Here is a 22856-nt window from a genome sequence, read left to right on the forward strand (position 1 = left end):
AGTTGCACCTTCGTCACTCTGTCGCGTCATGCCATTGTTATGACTGTTCTAAAAAGACGCCCGCCATAGCGGTGCCCAAAAGTTGACTGATGCACAGTCATTCTGAACGTGGGCTAATGACACTTCTTCATCTAAATTACACTATAGTGGGGGTCTACTAAGCTATGTGGAATTGTTTTAAGATGGTCATACCAAGGATAATTTAGCTATTTGATTTTGAAGTATCAAATAAATATATTTAAAAAAATATTTGATGTAAAATATTATTTGGCCTTACTGCTATTAGCCGATATAAACACATTGAATAACAGATTCACTACATGGAACAACAGATCGTCCCCTCCAAAAAATCTAAACAATAAGTTTGTTCTGAAGTGTCTGTCCTATATCTGAGAGATATAAGAAAGATCAGGAAATATATATATTTTTGTATTTAATCCCTTATTTTTGGCACTAAACAGTCTCCATATATACTGCACTAACATTCATTTTTTCAACTAGTGCCGGGAGGATGCATGGCAATAAAATAATACAGTGGGGGGAAAAAGTATTTAGTCAGCCACCAATTGTGCAAGTTCTCCCACTTAAAAAGATGAGAGAGGCCTGTAATTTTCATCATAGGTACACGTCAACTATGACAGACAAATTGAGATTTTTTTTCTCCAGAAAATCACATTGTAGGATTTTTTATGAATTTATTTGCAAATTATGGTGGAAAATAAGTATTTGGTCACCTACAAACAAGCAATATCTCTGGCTCTCACAGACCTGTAACTTCTTCTTTAAGAGGCTCCTCTGTCCTCCACTCGTTACCTGTATTAATGGCACCTGTTTGAACTTGTTATCAGTATAAAAGACACCTGTCCACAACCTCAAACAGTCACACTCCAAACTCCACTATGGCCAAGACCAAAAAGCTGTCAAAGGACACCAGAAACAAAATTGTAGACCTGCACCAGGCTGGGAAGATTGAATCTGCAATAGGTAAGCAGCTTGGTTTGAAGAAATCAACTGTGGGAGCAATTATTAGGAAATGGAAGACATACAAGACCACTGATAATCTCCCTCGATCTGGGGCTCCATGCAAGATCTCACCCCGTGGGGTCAAAATGATCACAAGAACGGTGAGCAGAAATCCCAGAACCACACGGGGGGACCTAGTGAATGACCTGCAGAGAGCTGGGACCAAAGTAACAAAGCCTACCATCAGTAACACACTACGCCGTGTAAAGGAAAGAATGAATGGGGCCATGTATCGTGAGATTTTGGGTGAAAACCTCCTTCCATCAGCAAGGGCATTGAAGATGAAACCTGGCTGGGTCTTTCAGCATGACAATGATCCCAAACACATCGCCCGGGCAACGAAGGAGTGGCTTCGTAAGAAGCATTTCAAGGTCCTGGAGTGGCCTAGCCAGTCTCCAGATATCAACCCCATAGAAAATCTTTGGAGGGAGTTGAAAGTCTGTGTTGCCCAGCGACAGCCCCAAAACATCACTGCTCTAGAGGAGATCTGCATGGAGGAATGAGCCAAAATACCAGCAGTGTGTGTGAAAACCTTGTGAAGACTTACAGAAAACATTTGACCTGTGTCATTGCCAACAAAGGGTATATAACAAAGTATTGAGAAACTTTTGTTATTGACCAAATACTTATTTTCCACCATAATTTGCAAATAAATTCATTAAAAATCCTACAATGTGATTTCTGGATTTTTTTCTCATTTTGTCTGTCATAGTTGACATGTACCTATGATGAAAATTACAGGCCTCTCTCATCTTTTTAAGTGGGAGAACTTGCACAATTGGTGGCTGACTAAATACTTTTTTTCCCCCACTGTATATCAGATCGGCTTTACCGACTTGTGGGCGTCCTACAGCAAAACAGAGAACACCATCGTGTTCGTGAGAGTAATCTTTCCATTGTAGTTTGTATGCCAAACGATTCGGATGCTACAGACAATTTTGTGAGAAGACCAGATTTTCGGGATGTCTCATGGTCTGACAAACACCGCTCTAGCTCTGTCACCAGATGTGGAAGTGCGACATAGTGGTGGATTGAGACACATGCAATGTAAAAAACAGATAGCTTAAACAGACATTTGTATGGGAATTGTTTTATTATGCCAATTTGATTTAGTAGCGTAATATAAAATAATATTACCATCATCATACATAAATATGGCAAAATAATTACATATTTTAAATTTAGGATGATAGTACATGAAGCAAACTCAGATTTTCACAATAATCACCTCTCACTATTTTAACCATTTAGAATTTAAAAAAGCTCTTATGCACAAATGAACCGAGCGCACTATAAATAATTCCCATATTGACTATGCAGCAGCCGTTAATTCGCCCCTCCTTATGCATTCGAAAAGAACTCAAACACCTTGACTTTTTCCACATTTTCACAGCCTTATTCTACAATTTATTAAATAGTTTTTCCCCTCATCAATCCACACATACACAATACCCCATAACGACAAAGCAAAAACTGTATCTGAAATAGCACATTTTCGTAAGTATTCAGACCCTTTAACTCAGTATTTTGTTGAAGCAACTTTGGCAGCGATTACAGCCTCGAGTCTTCTTTGGTATGACGCTACAGGCTTGGCACACATGTATTTGGGGAGTTTCTCCCATTCTTCTCCGCAGATCCACTCAAGCTCTGTCAGGTTGGATGGATGGGGAGCGTCAATGCACAGCTATTTTCAGGTCTCTCCAGATATGTTCGATCAGGTTCAAATCCGGGCTCTGGCTGGGCCACTCAAGGACAATCAGAGACTTGTCGCGAAGCCACTCCTGCGTTGTCGTGGTTGTGTGTTTAGGGTCGTTGTCCTGTTGAAGGTGAACCTTCGCCCCAGTCTGAGGTCCTGAGCGCTCTGGAGCAGGTTTTCATCAAGGATCTATCTGTACTATGCTATCTGTACGTTCATCTTTCCCTCGATCCTGACTAGTCTCCCAGTCCCTGCTGCTGAAAAACATCCCCAAAGCATGCTGCTGCCCCAACCATGCTTCACCATAGGGATGGTGCCAAGGTTTCCTCCAGACGTGACGCTTGGCATTCAAATCAAATCAGATTTTATTCGTCAAATGCGCCTTATACAACAGGTGTAGTAGACCTTACAGTGAAATGCTTACTTACAGTGGATTGCGAAAGTATTCATCCCCCTTCGCATTTTTCCTATGTTGTCGCCTTACAACCTGGAATTAAAAATGATATTTTTTTTTTGGGGGGGGGGTTGTATAATTTGATTTACACAACATGCCTACCACTTTGAAGATGCAAAATCTTTTTGGGGTGAAACAAACAAGAAATAAGACAAAACAACAGAAAACTTGAGCACGCATAACTATTCACCCCCCCAAAGTCAATACTTTGTAGAGCCACCTTTTGCAGCAATTACAGCTGCAAGTCTCTTGGGGTATGTCTCTATAAGCTTGGCACATCTAGCCACTGGGATTTTTGCCCATTCTTCAAGGCAAAACTGCTCCAGCTCCTTCAAGTTGGATGGGTTCTGCTGGTGTACAGCAATCTTTAAGTCATACCACAAATTGAGGTCTGGGCTTTGACTAGGCGATTCCAAGACCCCTTAAACCACTCAAGTGTTGCTTTAGCAGTATGCTTAGGGTCATTGTCCTGCTGGAAGGTGAACCTCCGTCCCAGTCTCAAATCTCTGGAAGACTGAAACAGGTTTCCCTCAAGAATGTCCCTGTATTTAGTGCCATCCATCATTCCTTCAATTCTGACCAGTTTCCCAGTCCCTGCCAATGAAAAAGATCCCCACAGCATGATGCTGCCACTACCATGCTTCACTGTGAGGATGGTGTTCTCGGGGTGATGAGAGGTGTTGGGTTTGCGCCAGACATAGCGTTTTCCTTGATGGCCAAAAAGCTCAATTTGAGTCTCATCTGACCAGAGTACCTTTTTCCATATGTTTGGGGAGTCTCCCACATGCCTTTTAGTGATCACCAAACGTGTTTGCTTACTTTTTTCTTTAAGCAATGGCTTTTTTCCGTAAAGCCCAGCTCTGTGGAGTGTATGGCTTAAAGTGGTCCTATGGACAGATACTCCAATCTCCGCTGTGGACCTTTGCAGCTCCTTCAGGGTTATCTTTGGTCTCTTTATTGCCTCTGATTAATGCCCTCCTTGCCTGTTCCGTGAGTTTGGTGGGTGGCCCTCTCTTGGCATGTTTGTTGTGGTGCCATATTCTTTCAATTTTTCAAAATGGATTTAACGGTGCTCCGTGGGATGTTCAAAGTTTCTGATATTTTTTTATAACCCAACCCTGATCTGTACTTCTCCACAACTTTGTCCCTGACCTGTTTGGAGAGCTCCTTGGTCTTCATGGTGCCGCTTGCATGGTGGTGCCCCTTGCTTAGTGGTGATGCAGACTCTGGAGCCTTTCAGAACAGGTGTATATATATACACACACACTGAGATCATGTGACAGCTCATGTGACACTTAAATAAAGTCCACCTGTGTGCAATCTAACTAATTATGTGACTTCTGGAGGTAATTGGTTGCACCAGATCTTATTTAGGGGCTTCATAGCAAAGGGGGTGAATACATATGCACACACCACTTTTCCGTAAATTTATTTTTTAGAATTTTTTGAAACAAGTTCTTTTTTTAATTTCACTTCACCAATTTTGACTATTTTGTGTATGTCCAATACATGAAATCAAAATAAAATTCAATTTAAATTACAGGTTGTAATGCAACAAAATAGGAAAAATGCCAAGGGGAGTTTTAACCAACAATGCAGTTTTAAGAATAGTCCCGTGTAGCTCAGTTGGTAGAGCATGGCGCTTGCAACGCCAGGGTTGTGGGTTCGATTCCCACAATGCAAATAGTCTGGGTTGCCATTTGATTAGATGTTCAGGAGCCTTGTGGTTTGGGGGTAGAAGCTGTTTAGAAGCCTCTTGGACCTAGGCTTGGTGCTCCGATACCGCTTGCCGTGCGGTAGCAGAGAGAACAGTTCATGACTAGGGTGGCTGGAGTCTTTGACAATTTTTAGGGACTTCCTCTGACACCAGTGATGTACTGGGCCATACACACTACCCTCTGTAGTGCCTTGCGGTCGGAGGCCCAGCAGTTGCCATATCAGGCAGTGATGCAACCAGTCAGGATGCCTCGATGGTGCAGCTTTATAACTTTTTGAGGATCTGAGGACCCATGCCAAATCTTTTCAGTCTCCTTAGGGGGAATAGGTTCTCGTGCCCTCTACACGACTGTCTTGGTGTGCTTGGACCATGTTAATTTGTTGGTGATGTGGACACCAAGGAACTTGAAGCTTTCAACCTGCTCCACTACAGCCCCGTCGATGAGAATGGGGGCGTGCTCGGTCCTCTTTTTTTTCCTGTAGTCCACAATCATCTCCTTTGTCTTGATCACGTTGAGGGAGAGGTTGTTGTCCTGGCACCACACGGCCAGGTCTCTGACCTCCTCCATATAGGCTGTCTCGTCGTTGTCGGTGATCAGGCCTACCACTGTTGTGTCATCGGAGTTGTGCCTGGCCATGCAGTCATGGGTGAACAGGGAGTACAGGAGGGGACTGAGCACGCACCCCTGAGAGGCCCCCGTGTTGAGGATCAGCGTGGCGCATGTGTTGTTACCTACACTTACCACCTGGGAGCGGCCCGTCAGGAAGTCCAGGATCCAGTTGCAGAGGGAGGTGTTTAGTCCCAGGATCCTTAGATTAGTGATGAGCTTTGAGGGCACTATGGTGTTGAACGCTGAGCTGTAGTCAATGAATAGCATTCTCACATAGGTGTTCCTCTTGTCCAGGTTGGAAAGGGTAGTGTGGAGCGCAATAGAGATTGCATCATTTATGGATCTGTTGGAGCGGTATGCAAATTGGAGTGGGTCTAGGGTTTCTGGGATACTGGTGTTGATGTGAGCCATGACTTTCAAAGCATTTCATGGCTACAGACGTGAGTGTTTCGGGTCTGTAGACATTTAGGCAGGTTCTTAGTATTCTTGGGCACAGGGACTATGGTGGTCTGCTTGAAACATGTTGGTATTACAGACTCAGTCATACATGTTTCAACATGTTGAAAATGTCAGTGAAGGCACTTGCCAGTTGGTCAGCGCATGCTCGGAGTACGCGTCCTGGTAATCCGTCTGGCCCTGCGGCATTGTGAATGTTGACCTGCTTAAAAGTCTTACTCACATCGCCTACAGAGAGCGTGATCACACAGTCATCTGGAACAGCTGATGCTCTCATGCATGCTTCAGTGTTACTTGCCTCGAAGCGAGCATAGAAGTGATTTAGCTCATCTGGTAGGCTCGTGTCACTGGGCAGCTCGCGGCTGTGCTTCCCTTTGTAGTCTGTAATAGTTTGCGAGCCCTGCCACATCCTACAAGCGTCGGAGCCGGTGTAGTACAAATCAATCTTAGTCCTGTATTGACTCTGTGCCTGTTTGATGGTTCGTCGGAGGGCATAGCGGGATTTCTTATAAGCGTCCGGGTTAGAGTCCCGCTCCTTGAAAGCAGCAGCTCTACCCTTTAGCTCAGTGTGGATGTTCCCTGTAATTCATGGCTTCTGGTTGGGGTATGTACGGTCACTGTGGGGACAACGTCATCGATGCACTTATTGATGAAGCCAGTGACTGATGTGGTGTACTCCTCAATGCCATCGGAAGAATCCCGGAACATGTTCCAGTCTGTGCTAGCAAAACAGTCCCGTAGCTAAGCATCTGCATCATCTGACCACTTCCTTATTAACCGAGTCACTGGCGCTTCCTGCTTTCGTTTTTGCTAATAAGCAGGAATCAGGAAGATAGAATTATGTCAGATTTGCCAAATGGAGGGTAGGGAGAGCTTTGTACGCGTCTCTGTGTGTGGAGTAAAGGTGGTCTAGAGTTGTATTTCCTTTGGTTGCACATTTAACATGCTGGTAGAAATTAGGTAGAACGGATTTAAGTTTCCATGCATTAAAGTCTCCGGCCACTAGGAGTGCTGCCTCTGGATGAGCATTTTGATGGTTCCAAACTTCTTCCATTTAAGGATGATGGAGGCCACTGTGTTCTTGGGGACCTTCAATGCTGCATAACTTTTTTGGCACCCTTCCTCAGATCTGTGCCTTGACACAATCCTGTCTCGGAGCTCTACGGACAATTCCTTCGACCTCATGGCTTGGTTTTTTCTCTGACATGCACTGTCAACTGTGGGACCTTATATAGACAGGTGTGTGCCTTTCCAAATAATGTCCAATCAATTTAATTTATCACAGGTGGACTCCAATCAAGTTGTAGAAACATCTCAAGGATGATCAATGAAAACAGGATGCACTGGAGCTCATTTTCGAGTCTCATAGAAAAGGGTCTGAATACTTATGTAATAATAATATAATATGCCATTTAGCAGACGCTTTTATCCAAAGTGACTTACAGTCATGTGTGCATAAATGTTTTATGTAAATAAGGGATACATTTTTTATTTTTAATACATTTTTAAAAAATTCAAAAAACCTGTTTTCGCTTTGTCATTATGGGGTATTGTGTGTAGATGGAGGAGGGAACATTTTATTTAATCAATTTTAGAATAAGGCTGTAACGTAATAAAATGTGGAAAAAGTCAAAAATACTTTCCGAATGCACTGTAGAGAGATGGCAATGTCATTAGCTAGCAAAGTTAGCCAAAAATAGCTAGGAACGCTAACGTTAGCTAACACAAATTTGGTGCTGTCCCCTCAATGTTAGCTTGCTAGCTAAAGTTATACTGCATCTAAAAGCAATCTGGCGACATCACGATGATGACAAAAGGTTTTCCTACTAATTATTTGCCTCTTTTTTAAATGTCATTGTGTTTCCAAGCCACTATAATGCACTTTAGACTAAATCTTCATCGTTGAGAATGCATTGAGCAGAACCTTCAGTCGGGCATCAGTCCTCAAGAGAACGCTCAAAACAATATTGTGACGAAACGTGCAACCCAGCATGAATAGTTAATTTTCTTCACCATAATACGATAATCAATATATTAGCCATGTACTCACAGCACCGAAAGCCACAGACAACATGGTCTGCATCCTGCCATCTTCCACTGCGCCGATCACTCCTTTCTTGTACATGAGGGAACCTCCCACTAGTGTCCAGAACTTGATATGCTTGATTCCCACCGACACAAACTGGGTGTCCGAGTCAGGCCTGAACTCCACCACAAAGATCCTGTCGGCATGGCTGCCCTTACTGGTCACCTTGGTGCCTATGGAATAGAAAATCAGGATCAAAGTTGTTAGACTCAATAGAGTTTAATTCTTCCCATCCATCCATCTATTCTTAAAATAAAAGAAATATATAGAGTTGCCTTGTTACCTTCCTGCCAGCGCCAGACGGTGATGGTGTGCTCAGGCTCCACCCCTACCGACAGCAGCAGCTTGCCCGTAGCGCTGAAGTTGACGTAGCCCACCCCCTTGGCGTGCGAACACCGTAAGACAGACAGCGTCTGTTTGCTCATTGCGTCCCACACGTGGATGGAGGGGGCGAGGCCTGCAGTTAAAAAGCAGTCCCGCAGCTTTAAAATGACCTTGAGTACTCAAAGCACCAAGAGGTCACATCTCACTCACAACACAGGGTTTGAGGGTTAAGGAGGAGGATGGGAAGGGTGGACAAACCAGTCGTACAAGGTCACTTTATAACGGGTCACGTCTAATTCACTAAGGGTCGGTCACGGTCTGGCATCTACATGCATAACCTGGTACTAGTACAAGGGGCAGTTTTGGTAAGTGACTTACCATATACATTACAAGAACCATGAGAGGCTTGCTTAACTACTTTGCATGCTCACAAGAAGGGCTAAGCAAGGATTCATTCATAGTAAGACTTCATTCATCAATTAATAATCACTGACACTGGCAGGTTGACAAGCTACAATACTCAAGTCAATACTCACCACCAATTTCCAACTCTAAACAAAAAGCAGTAAATTATACCAGAGTTTTGAAAAAATATTAGAATTTCTCTTCTGCAAGTCAAAAACATCAACTATAAATAAAACATTTTGGGATGGGTTATGCTTTGAATGGACAAGCCACGTTTGTGTTAGTTACACTGAAATAAACAGGATCATGTTCATTAGGGCAAGCAAAAGAAAGTGCTTTAAAATTAGCGTTTCTTATTGGACAATTTCAGACCCTCCCTGTTTCAGTGTGTTTTCTTCCGTTTGGTGCCTAATGAACACGACAGTGAATTGAAACCAAAGTAAATAAGACATGGAGAATAAATGCCACCATCTTACCTGGCAGGTCGGTGACATCACCTGTTATGGAGTGGACAATGGTGAAATGAGGAAGCGTCAAAAGTAACACGTGCAATGGGTAAGGATGACATTTTGCATGAAAGTGACAAAATAAACCACTTCAAATGCTCGGCGTGGCACAGATTTAAAAACAAAATGTGACTGCATCATTGTGCATCAAGAATCGCCCTGAAACACACATTCAATCCTGTGCTCTCAAGGACACAGCTAAAAGGTTTTTAACTTATTGAAAACTGAGAATTATTGAAAACTGCTTGACATTAGTGCCACTTATTTTCATATCAAAATGGGGTGCTTAGTGTGTCCTCTGGGAGAGCAAGAGTTCTGCTAACCATTTCCTTATTTTCATTCAAACAGCTTTAAGCCAATTTCAGTGGGGAAATTCTGATTTAGGTGGAAAAGCACAATTGAGGACTCACACTAATGCCAATTAAAAGTCTATTGAGCAAAATCTGCATTCACTTTTTGACACAAAGTATCTTCAACATAAATCTGATACAATGTAGCAAAAATAAGGAAGAACTGTGCTTACAAAACACCAGTGCCAATAAAACAAAGCCAACCGTAGTTGAAAACAAATGTGGATGGGTTTCGTGAAAGTCATGAGAATAGATTTAAGGGTTAAAGGGTTCCCACTTACCAATCTGTCCTGTGGCAATGATGTTTTGATACTTTGGGTGTTGATTGACAGTGAGACATAGAATGTCATCTGTGTGCTCGAGGTAAAAGCTCTGAGTCCCTGTGAGGAAAAAAATACATATACATATATACACACATATACATATATACATATATATTTCTATATATAGCGCTTTACAGGTTTTTGTGACAATCACTAGCATACTGTGTGAGAAAAATTAACATGTAACCTGTTTACCTGCTTTGTTTAATATTAATAGTTAGCAATTATATACTTAACAAACAGTAAGACATTTCTGTTCTACTAATGCTGTGTTTGTGTAAAAGGGATGGTTTCTACTCAAGCTCCCTGCAGCTAGTCTAGACGTGTGGTCAAGGACATGGGTTTTACTCGAGATAGGGGTATCTGGAGCTGACAACTGATTAAGTGATGGTTTGGTGATAAAACCAACAGCCATATTCCATTCTATGATTCGTGGTATGTGAGAGGGAGATGTCTCCGGTCTGACTGAGCCTGCATTTTCATAGACAGAATTGGTGTCTGTGTGTGAGGTTCCAGGGACAAGATAATAATAATAATAATAATAATAATAATAATAATAATAATAATAATAAGCCATTTAGCAGACGCTTTTATCCAAAGCGACTTACAGTCATGTGTGCATACATTTTTACGTATGGGTGGTCCCGGGGATCGAACCCACTACCCTGGCGTTACAAGCGCCATGCTCTACCAATTGAGCTACAGAGGATCTGTTATGAATAGTTGATAAGAACCTCGTCTTGGGGGCCAAACCCTGGTTTCCATACAATAAGAACAGTCTTCACAGCAGATACTGTCTGCTGTGAATTATTAATTTATTTCATACAAATCCTAACCTTTTGACCCATTCCACACATCTGCTGTTTGTCATGTAAGACTAAGAGGGTGTATCTTTGCTATAAAATATATTTTATATTCTTTGTATGTCAGAGCTCTCGGCCTCAGTATTACAGAGCACACTCCATTCACGTGTGTGGGTGGTGTGACCTGCTGCCTTATTAATATGTTTTGAATAAAGTAATATCCTGATCGGTGATTAGAATTTGCATGACAATACCCAATAGTTCGGCCAACATTTAGTTGTGCCCACACCCTGAATATAAGTGTTATACCTTTTCGTTTTTAGAGGGTCCTGGGTTTGTAGAGCCCATGATTTATTTATATATAAATATATAATAAGTGTCCCGTGTAGCTCAGTTGGTAGAGCATGGCGCTTGCAACGCCAGGGTTGTGGGTTCGATTCCCACGGGGGGCCAGTATGAAAAATGTATGCACTCACTTAACTGTAAGTCGCTCTGGATAAGAGCGTCTGCTAAATGACTAAAATGTAAATTTGTGTGATAGGCCTCGATAGCATAGATTAAGAAATATAGTCATAAAGGACGGTAGGATGCCTTTAAGAAGCAGCAGATCCCAATACCCTTTTCACACTATCGTGCCAACACGAACCAAAGTGTGCTGCACATTTTCCTTTTCAGCACAGTTTCAGGACCACTGACTCTGGATAAGAGCATCTGCTAAATGACCAAAATGTTAATGTAAACTATGGCGAAGGTGTAACCAGGCCAGCGCAGTATAGCTTGAGTTGGCTCAGGTTAGTAATGTGTTCAGTGTTCCTGTGCTCATACACGCAGGGACGGACTGGGACCAGAAATTTGCCCTGGCATTTCTAACAGACCGGCCCCGACACCAACCCATTTTTCCCCTGAGGGCCCCATTATTAGCCAAATGCTGATAATTCCGTGTGAAACCCCCAATTAGACAGGCCAAACTGGGCTAAAGATGGACCAGCCCATCTGGCATTTGCCATAACTGCCCTATGGCAAGTCCATCTCTTCATACACACCAGCAGAGAGGTTCTGGATGACCACTGCTGCGGCAGTGTGGAAGATTATGTCGGCACCATCGTTGAGGTAATGCAGGTTGTTTCGACAATCAAAACCCCGATATCCAAACACATGTTCCAAGGCCAGCTCCTGAAAAGCACGCCCAAATGAGAAAAAGCAACAGGAAGTTATTTCTTTCAGGAACATAAATATTTAAAATGCAAAATACTGGACAAGCTGATATTGCCCGTCAAATGTTTTGTATAAAAATGATAGACCTGAACACGCCATTCCTTTGGCAACATCTCTCGGCCCACCTGACCCTGCCTAGCTTTTTAACTATGCAACCTCCCCTTGAAAAAACAGATCCAACTAACAAACCTCAACAAGTTTTTTCTTCTTGGTTAAGTTGTTCTTCAGCAGTTTCTCTGGTAAGGGGGCAGCTCTACTGACGGGAGGCCTGCACAGAAGAAATTATAACATGGCGAATTGATATGATTGATATGAGCCATTAGTGAGGCTTTTAAAGTGCCTAATTGCACAGTACTCTGCTGTACATGTCTTACCTGACTTCACTCTAGCCATTATAGACCTATTGCGTCTTTATTATGTGCTGTACTGTGTTTTTACTGATTTTATGTTTGTTTTTTTGTGTTTGTAGCACTTTGGGTTTTTGAAAAGTGTTACAAATAAAAGGTATTATTATGATTATTATTGCGATTATTATTATCATCATTATTAGAGCAGAGCAGAGCAGTATGCAATGTCCAGAAACAACTAGCCACTTCATGTAGATCTGAAAGGATTTGCAGAGGTATAAGTAACTTGAATGGTAGTAGCTCTGCCTCCCGATAGGTGGAAATACGCCAAATGTTCTCCTAAAATTGCGGTACGACCAAACTTTTCTGCGAACATAATGATAACCAGATTACAATAAACCAACTGATCTTTGTTACAACCAGATAAATACATTTTTCATGATTAGAACAAGACTTCATGGGACAGACATCATATTTTGGTTGTTATCTGGTCAGATAACCAGATTATTTTCTGGTTGCTAAAAAGACGTTACCAAAACTTCCTTACAATAGCAGTATACAAACCGACCATGTCATTATAAAATACATAATTCATTTTTGTTGGCCATACGGTACCTTTCCTCCACAGGCACTTCTTTCTCTCGCTGGTGAGGCTTTGTGCCAACCATGGCCCGGATGCTGACGGCATAGATCTTGGTGATGTAATCAGTACCCTTCTCTCGTGCAACATCACTGTCATACCCTACAGAGAGAAAAAAAGCCTGTAAATTCCTGGTGCCTGAACAATACAACCATTTATAAATACAACCATACCACATACAAGCATAAACCAGAGACAACCACAACCGGAGAGTCAGCTACATTCCAAGCGTACCATGCGAGCGCAAGACCAAGTGAGCGCAAGACATGTGAGCGCAAGACATGCGAGCGCAAGACCAAGCCAAGCTACAACAATTAATCAAGACGATCATTGTTATAGAGCAAGAATCAGCTAACAGCCTGTACACAAAACTCATCCTCCAAAAACTAGACAATATCTTACAGGACAGTACATATCCCTTTCACCCAAAATGCAGTCATAGCAGTCTCAGCCTGACTAGGGGAAGGAGACATCTTCAAAAGCAGCTCAGGACGAACAGATACAGGGACTATTTCATTCCAACAGTCATTAGGCTGTATAATCTAATTGGACTCTTGACTAGTTGATAGAAGTGTACAGTGAATATGTATTGCACTTTCATATACAATACCAGTCAATACCAGGGATGTAGCTCAGTTGGTAGAGCATGGTGTTTGCAACGCCAGGGTTCTGGGTTCGATTCCCACGGGGGGCTAGTATTAAAAAATAATGTCTGCACTCACTAACTGTAAGTCGCTCTGGATAAGAGCGTCTGCTAAATGACTAAAATGTAAAAGTTTGGACACACCTATTCATTCCAGGGTTTTTCTTTATTTGAACTATTTTCTACATTGTAGAATAATAGTGTAGACATCAAAACTATGAAATAACACATGGAATCATGTAGTAACCAAAAAAGGGTTGTGGGTCGCTCTGGATAAGAGCGTCTGCTAAATGACTGAAATGTAAATGTATACCAGGCGGTGTCAGAGGAAGGCCCTAAAAATTGTCTAAGACTCCAGCCACCCTAGTCATTGTCAAAGACTCCAGCCACCCTAGCTGCTCTATTATTTTATATGGTATTTGTTTGTGATTTTTTGTGGTATTCTTTCTTAAAAACTGCATTGTTGGTTAAGGGCTTGTAAATAATCATTTCACTGTAAGGTCTACACCTGTTGTATTCGGCGCAAGTGACAGATTCAATTTGATTTTATTTGATTATTTCACCCCTGGTTAGCCATTATTGGTTTAAAAAGCCAAACCTAACACTAAATCTGCCAATTAATTTCCAGCAATATTGCCCGTCTGTCTGTCTGTGTGGTGCGCGTGTTTGTCTATCACTCTGTGTGTAGCCAGTTGTGATAACACTCTTGTGGGTTGACAGAAATATTTTCCCGAGAACCTTCTCAATTAAATGTTAACTGCAGAGTAGGCTTACCTGGCAGAATGATATAATGAGGAAGTATATCATTTTGTATCCATATTATTATTTGTTATTTGCAAACTTTGCCATGAAATGAGCAAAAGCAGAAAACATAGTGCACTACATTCTCTTGTACACTAAGGACCTGGGGAAGAGTTGCAGCGAAGAGTTGCAGGGGAGGAGAGAAGAGAAAAATGTGTAGCTCGCGACATGTTAAAAGTTGTCCCCTGATCTAATATAATCTGTACCTCAGGGATTTTACTGCCGGCAAAGTATTTTTTTTGGGGTCGCCTAGATAAATAAATAAATAAATAAATACAGTGGGGGAAAAAAGTATTTAGTCAGCCACCAATTGTGCAAGTTCTCCCACTTAAAAAGATGAGAGAGGCCTGTAATTTTCATCATAGGTACACGTCAACTATGACAGACAAATTGAGAAAAAAATATCCAGAAAATCACATTGTAGGATTTTTAATGAATTTATTTGCAAATTATGGTGGAAAATAAGTATTTGGTCACCTACAAACAAGCAAGATTTCTGGCTCTCACAGACCTGTAACTTCTTCTTTAAGAGGCTCCTCTGTCCTCCACTCGTTACATGTATTAATGGCACCTGTTTGAACTTGTTATCAGTATAAAAAGACACCTGTCCACAACCTCAAACAGTCACACTCCAAACTCCACTATGGCCAAGACCAAAGAGCTGTCAAAGGACACCAGAGACAAAATTGTAGACCTGCACCAGGCTGGGAAGACTGAATCTGCAATAGGTAAGCAGCTTGGTTTGAAGAAATCAACTGTGGGAGCAATTATTAGGAAATGGAAGACATACAAGACCACTGATAATCTCCCTCGATCTGGGGCTCCACGCAAGATCTCACCCCGTGGGGTCAAAATGATCACAAGAACGGTGCGCAAAAATCCCAGAACCACACGGGGGGACCTAGTGAATGACCTGCAGAGAGCTGGGACCAAAGTAACAAAGCCTACCATCAGTAACACACTACGCCGCCAGGTGACTCAAATCCTGCAGTGCCAGACGTGTCCCCCTGCTTAAGCCAGTACATGTCCAGGTCCGTCTGAAGTTTGCTAGAGTGCATTTGGATGATCCAGAAGAGGATTGGGAGAATGTCATATGGTCAGATGAAACCAAAATATAACTTTTTGGTAAAAACTCAACTCGTCGTGTTTGGAGGACAAAGAATGCTGAGTTGCATCCAAAGAACACCATACCTACTGTGAAGCATGGGGGTGGAAACATCATGCTTTGGGGCTGTTTTTCTGCAAAGGGACCAGGACAACTGATCCGTGTAAAGGAAAGAATGAATGGGGCCATGTATCGTGAGATTTTGAGTGAAAACCTCCTTCCATCAGCAAGGGCATTGAAGATGAAACGTGGCTGGGTCTTTCAGCATGACAATGATCCCAAACACACCACCCGGGCAACGAAGGAGTGGCTTCGTAAGAAGCATTTCAAGGTCCTGGAGTGGCCTAGCCAGTCTCCAGATCTCAACCCCATAGAAAATCTTTGGAGGGAGTTGAAAGTCTGTGTTGCCCAGCGACAGCCCCAAAACATCACTGCTCTAGAGGAGATCTGCATGGAGAAATGGGCCAAAATACCAGCAACAGTATGTGAAAACCTTGTGAAGACTTATAGAAAACGTTTGACCTGTGTCATTGCCAACAAAGGGTATATAACAAAGTATTGAGAAACTTTTTGTTATTGACCAAATACTTATTTTCCACCATAATTTGCAAATAAATTCATAAAAAATCCTACAATATGATTTTCTGGATTTTTTTTGCTCATTTTGTCTGTCATAGTTGACGTGTACCTATGATGAAAATTACAGGCCTCTCTCATCTTTTTAAGTGGGAGAACATGCACAATTGGTGGCTGACTAAATACTTTTTTTCCCCACTGTATATATATATATATATATATATATATATATATATATATATATATATATATATATATATATATATATATATATATATATATATATATATATATATATATATATATATATATACACACACACACACTCTTTCGGGATGGAAAAAGGCTTTTAGTTTAAACGACAGATATAAAGTACGTAGAAAAGATAATGGACCTATAACTTTTTTTATAACTTTGAGAACTAACAATCAACAAAATAAAAAATAGACTGCCAGGGAGAATTGATAAATCCCAAAACAATGAATTAGGCAGTATAGATTTTGTTATTACGTTTGAGCAATAGAACACAGCCTTAGCCATGGCAAAATGCATAACATTGCAGGGAATTAGCTTTAAAACTGCAACATTTTCTCTCAACTCCATGGCAGAGTATGTAGAATCGGGCCTCCCGAGTGGCGCAGTGGTCTAAGGCACTGCGTTGCACAATTGGCCCAGCGTCGTCCGGGTTAGGGTAGGGTTTGGCCGGCCGGGATTTCCTTGTCTCATCGTGCTCTAGTGACTCCTTGTGGCGGGCCGGGCGCCTGCAAGCTGACCTCGGTTGTCAGTGTTTCTTCCGACACATTGGTGCGGCTGGCTTCCGGGTTAAGCGAGCAATGTGTCAAGAAGCAGTGCGGCTTGGCAGGGTCGTGTTTCGGAGGACGCATGGCTCTCGACCTTTGCCTCTCCCGAGTCCGTAGGGGAGTTGCAGCGATGAGACAAGATTGTAACTACCAATTGGATATCACAAAATTGAGAGAAAAAGGGGGTAAAAAATAAGAAAAATATCAAAGAATATGTAGAATCGCAGGAAATTTCCTTTAAAACGGCAACCTTTTCTCTCAGCTGCATGGCAAAATGTGTAGAATTGCAGGAAATTAGCTTTAAAACTGCATTTTAAAAAATCTCAGTTCCATGGAGACATTTGTATAATTGCAGGAAATTGGCTTACATTTTTTAAAAAGTTTCTCTACACCACCAAGATTGGGTCCTCTAAATATTTTCTCTAAAATTAATCTGCGCCGACTGCACCCCCTGCTACGCCCACCACCTAAGCCCCTTTTTGATGCAGAAAAAACCCTATACCTCCATCCTCCTCCGCATCGTCGTCAGACTCCTCGCTATCCACCGCCTTGCTCTCCTTATGTCCCGACGCCTCGCGGGCCCAAATCATGAGCGCAGAGTCAGCGCCCCCCACCGACAGCAGCATGGTGTCATCGTTGGACCATCGGACGTTTGTCACATTGGCACTGTGCCCCACATACTTCTTAAACTTGGCAAACTGGCCCTGAAACAAAGGAGTGGTCCGTTTCAGTACAGTCAACTCCTGGGTTGTGTTCAGTAGACACGAAATGGAAGAAAACTTAAAAACAGAGTGAAACTGGGAGGTACTGTTGAATTTTGATCAGAGCCCTGCTAAATGTAATGGCATTGAGATTGTTGTGAATGCGTGCACTAAAATTGAGCTTTTGTATTTCTACTTCAGACTTTTCACTCACCTTGGAAGGATAACCAAATAGCTTTAGGAAGCCAAAGTCATCCCCAGTGGCCAGCAATTTCCGGTCTTTGGTGAGAGAGGCAGCATTTACAAAACTGAGTGTGGGCCATACCCCCTCGCAGGTGGGTCCCAACACTGAGGTCCAGGTGGCCCATTCCACCTTTTCAAACTGGAAACATGCAACACAGACAGACAGACACAAACAGGCATGCATGCATGTATACAAACACACACTTCTGAAAAACGGTATACAGTGGCTTGCGAAAGTATTCACCCCCCCCCTTGGCATTTTTTCTATTTTGTTGCCTTACAATCTTAAAATTGTATGATTTGATTTATACAACATGCCTACCACTTTGAAGATGCAAAACATTTTTTATTGTTAAACAAAAAAAAAATAAGACAAAAAAATGTGCATAACTATTCACTCCCTGTATTTAATGCCATCCATCATTCCTTCAATTCTGACCAGTTCCCCAGTCCCTGCCGATGAAAAACATCCCCACAGCATGATGCTGCCCCCACCATGCTTCACTGTGAGGATGGTGTTCTCGGGGTGATGAGAGGTGTTGGGTTTGCGCCAGACATAGCGTTTTCCTTGATGGCCAAAAAAATCAATTTTAGTCTCATCTGACCAGAGTACCTTCTTCCATATGTTTGGGGAGTCTCCCACATGCCTTTTGGCGAACACCAACCATGTTTGCTTATTTTTTTCTTTAAGCAATGGCTTTTTTTCTGGCCACTCTTCCGTAAAGCCCAGCTCTGTGGAGTGTACGGCTTAAAGTGGTCCTACGGACAAATACTCCAATCTCCACTGTGGAGCTTTGCAGCTCCTTCAGGGTTATCTTTGGTCTTTTTGTTGCCTCTCTGATTAATGCCCTCCTTGCCTGGTCCGTGAGTTTTGGTGGGCAGCCCACTCTTGGCAGGTTTGTTGTGGTGCCATATTCTTTCCATTATTTAATAATGGATTTAAATGGTGCTCCGTGGGATGTTCAAAGTTTCTGATATTTTTTTATAACCCAACCCTGATCTGTACTTCTCCACAACCTTGTCCCTGACTTGTTTGGAGAGCTCCTTGGTCTTCATGGTGCCGCTTGCTTGGTGGTACCCCTTGCTTAGTGGTGTTGCAGACTCTGGGGCCTTTCTGAACAGGTGTATATATACTGAGATCATGTGACAGATCATGTGACACTTAGATTGCACACAGGTGGACTTTATTTAACTAATTATGTGACTTCTGAAGGTAATTGGTTGCACCAGATCTTATTTAGGGGCTTCATAGCAAAGGGGGTGAATACATATGCACACACTACTTTTCCGTTATTTTTATTTTTTTTCATTTCACTTCACCAATTTGGACTATTTTGTGTATGTCCATTAAATCCAAATAAAAATCCATTTAAATTACAGGTTGTAATGCAACAAAATAGGAAAAACGCAAAGGGGGATGAATACTTTTGTAAGGCACTGTACATGTACATATAATCTTTCACCTCTGACATCTGTGTGACAGACACTATAATTTTGATTTGTGATTTCATAAATAGCAGGAGCACATGACAAAATCAAGGGACATATCAAAATAAATAAAAAATGTATACTCTAACCTCCGCAATATTGATAGTTTGTTTCCTTCCTCTTGGGGCCTCGAAGAATAGTTGTTCTTTGGTACCAGTGTTGACTTGTAGCAATTTCCCTTTATTCAGGATTAAAAACAATAATAGCTCTTGAAAAAAGTATAAATATTACTCTTAGGGCTGAATCGTAAGAGAAAAGTGCATGTACGGGAAGAAGGGTGGATAGCAACATCACAACAAAGTAGACTGCAACTAGAATCAATGACTACTAAAGGCCCAATCTGTAATTGGTCTAAATTCGCTGCCAGACAAAGACCTTTAACTAGAAAATCACTGCAATAAACTATACAAAAACACCCCTTTACTTTTTCCACTTTGTTACGTTACAGCCGTATTCAAAAATTTTCATTTTTTTCCCCTCATCAATCTAAACACAATACCCCATAATGACAAAGCAAAAACAGGTTTTTAGAAATATTTGCTCATTTATAAAATCAATTTAAAAAACTTAAAAATTACATTTACATAAGTATTCAGTCCCTTTACTCAGTACTTTGTGAAGCACCTTTGGCAGTGAGTACAGCAGCGATTCTTCTTGGGTATGACACTACAAGCTTGGCACACCTGTATTTGGGGAGTTTCTCACATTCTTCTCTGCAGATCCTCTCATGCTCTGTCAGGTTGGATGGGGAGCGTTGCTGCACAGCTATTTTCAGGTCTCTCCAGAGATGTTCGATCGGGTTCAAGTCCGGGCTCTGGCTGGACCACTCAAGGACATTCAGAGACTTGTCTTGGTTGTGTGTAGGGTCGTTGTCCTGTTGGAAGGTGAACCTTTGCCCTAGTCCTGAGCGCTCTGGGGCAGGTTTTCATCAAGGATCTCTCTGTACTTTGCTCTGTTCATCTTTCCCTCATTCCTGACTAGTCTCCCAGTCCCTGAAAAACATCCCCACAGCATGATGCTGCCACCACCATGCTTCACCGTAGTGATGGTGCCAGGTTTCCTCCAGACGTGACACTTGGCATTCAGGCCAAAGAGTTCAATCTTGGTTTCATCAGACCTGTTTCTCATGGTCTGAGTCTTTAGGTGCCTTTTGGCAAACTCCAAGCGGGCTGTCATGTGCCTTTTACTGAGGAGTGGCTTCTGTCTGGCCACTCTATCATAAAAGGCCTGATTGGTGGAGTGCTGCAGAGATGGTTGTCCTTCTGGAAGGTTCTCCCATCTCCACAGAAGAACTCTAGAGCTGTCAGAGTGACCATCGGGTTCTTGGTCACCCCCCTGACCAAGGCCCTTCTCCCCCGATTGCTCAGTTTGGCCAGGCGGCCAGCTCTAGGAAGAGTCTTGGTGGTTCCAAACTTCTTCCATTTAAGAATGATGGAGGTCACTGTGTTCTTGGGGACCTTCAATGCTGCAGACATTTTTTGGCACCTTTCCCCAGATCTGTGCCTCGACACAATGCTGTCTCGGAGCTCTACGGACAATTCCTTCGACCTCATGGCTTGGTTTTTGCTCTGACATGCACTGTCAACTGTGGGACCTTATATAGATAGGTGTGTGCCTTTCCAAATCATGTCCAATCAATTGAATTTACCACAGGTGGACTCCTATCAAGTTGTAGAAACATCTCAAGGATGATCAATGGAAATAGGATGCACCTGAGCTCAATTTCGAATCTCATAGCAAAGGGTCTGAATACTTATGTAAATAAGGTATATTTCTGTTTTTTTATCTTTAATAAATTTGCTAACATTTCTAAAAACCTGTTTTTGCTTTGTCATTATGGGGTATTGTGTGTAGATTGCTAAGTATTTTTTATTTTTATTTAATCAATTTTAGAATAAAGCTGTAATGTAACAAAATGTAGAAAAATACTTTTCGAAGGCACTGTATACAGTGTGCAGAATGGGTATTTATTTATCCCCCCCCCCCCAGGTATTTTTCTTTTTTATTGTCCGATTTTTATTAAACAGACAGATATTGAGTTGTACAACGATTGATAGTAGAAAAAGATAGGAGGAGAATGTGTCAAAGGACAGTGGGACGAATTTAAACCCACACCGACACATGTATACATGTGTACTGGAGACACTAACCACTAGACCTCCCAAGCCAAGTGTATAGGCATTTCTATTCCTTTCACTTACCACGGGCATCCCAGTCAATGTGGGTGATGTAGCTGGAAGCTCCTTTACAGATGCCCACTCTCTTGCTGGTCAGCACATTGTAAATGTCCACAAAAGTGTCATGAGAGGCCACAGCGAGGTATTTTCCAGCATCTGGAGGGGGATATGGCAGAGTGAAAACTGTAGAGTTAACAGACCTTGAAAACATACAACTTTGTTTGCAAAAACAACAGGCCCAAAAATATTTTGTCAATAAATACTTGTAAACATGAATATAAATGTTTAAGTGTTTAAGTGTTTTTACACTTTATTCACACAGTAAGAAAATCAGAGGGATAGACAGGTAAGTGGGAGAAACCGTGAGAAGGGTGGATGCAGGGTCTGAATCCCAGTCTCCAGTGGGAAGTGGTAAATGTGTCTGGTATTGTTACCACCCAACCTCTGCACTAGGATTTAATATTTTCCTGGTATTTTATAAAATGTTCCATCCCGAGAATAAATCACTTTTCTCCTGGCTAATCTGGTATTTCCCACCAAAACCGGAACTGTCATTCTAAAGCATATACAGTAAGTACGTCTGGATTTGATTAGAGCTTTGATCGGCATGAAAATTCAAGCCTGATGCTATCCGAGCCAGATGAGCTCTACATTAAATACATTTTATGAGGCCAAGCCTGAAAAATCCCAAATGATTGTGCCGTTATCCAATAGGCTACATACTGTATGATATAGGCTACTGCACATTACGACAGAAAAACATAAAAGCCCATAGATATACAGTGAGGGAAAAAAGTATTTGATCCCCTGCTGATTTTATACGTTTGCCCACTGACAAAGAAATGATCAGTCTATAATTTTAATGGTAGGTTTATTTGAACAGTGAGAGACAGATTAACAACAAGGAGGGATTTTGTCCCACTCCTCTTTGCAGATCTTCTCCAAGTCATTAAGGTTTTGAGGCTGACGTTTGGCAACTCAAACCTTCTGCTCCTTCCACAGATTTTCTATGGGATTAAGGTCTGGAGACTGGCTAGGCCACTCCAGGACCTTAATGTGCTTCTTCTTGAGCCACTCCTTTGTTGCCTTGGCCGTGTGTTTTGGGTCATTGTCATGCTGGAATACCCATCCACGACCCATTTTCAATGCCCTGGCTGAGGGAAGGAGGTTCTCACCCAAGATTTGACAGTACATGGCCCCGTCCATCGTCCCTTTGATGCGGTGAAGTTGTCCTGTCCCCTTAGCAGACAAACACCCCCAAAGCATAATGTTTCCACCTCCATGTTTGATGGTGGGGATGGTGTTTTTGGGGTCATAGGCAGCATTCCTCCTCATCTAAACACGGCGAGTTGAGTTGATGCCAAAGA

The 22856-nt window shown here is 42.1% G+C and overlaps 1 protein-coding gene across 1 annotated transcript in view; it reads right to left on the reverse strand.

The window, feature by feature from the left end:
* eml6 (EMAP like 6) overlaps positions 1–22856 on the reverse strand; it is a gene marked incomplete at both ends in the record, with an annotated part of 73532 nt that overhangs the window by 19691 nt on the left and 30985 nt on the right. Inside the window, 11 exons of the mRNA XM_084156591.1 lie at positions 8007–8215; positions 8326–8499; positions 9248–9268; positions 9909–10007; positions 11797–11926; positions 12158–12236; positions 12931–13057; positions 17383–17584; positions 17796–17963; positions 19402–19490; positions 21514–21645. Coding sequence (XP_084012717.1) covers positions 8007–8215; positions 8326–8499; positions 9248–9268; positions 9909–10007; positions 11797–11926; positions 12158–12236; positions 12931–13057; positions 17383–17584; positions 17796–17963; positions 19402–19490; positions 21514–21645 — 1430 coding nt within the window. The remainder of the gene's footprint in view (positions 1–8006; positions 8216–8325; positions 8500–9247; positions 9269–9908; positions 10008–11796; positions 11927–12157; positions 12237–12930; positions 13058–17382; positions 17585–17795; positions 17964–19401; positions 19491–21513; positions 21646–22856) is intronic.

The sequence above is a fragment of the Coregonus lavaretus genome (genome assembly GCF_964263955.1).
Source record: "Coregonus lavaretus genome assembly, chromosome: 40".
NCBI lineage: Eukaryota > Metazoa > Chordata > Actinopteri > Salmoniformes > Salmonidae > Coregonus > Coregonus lavaretus.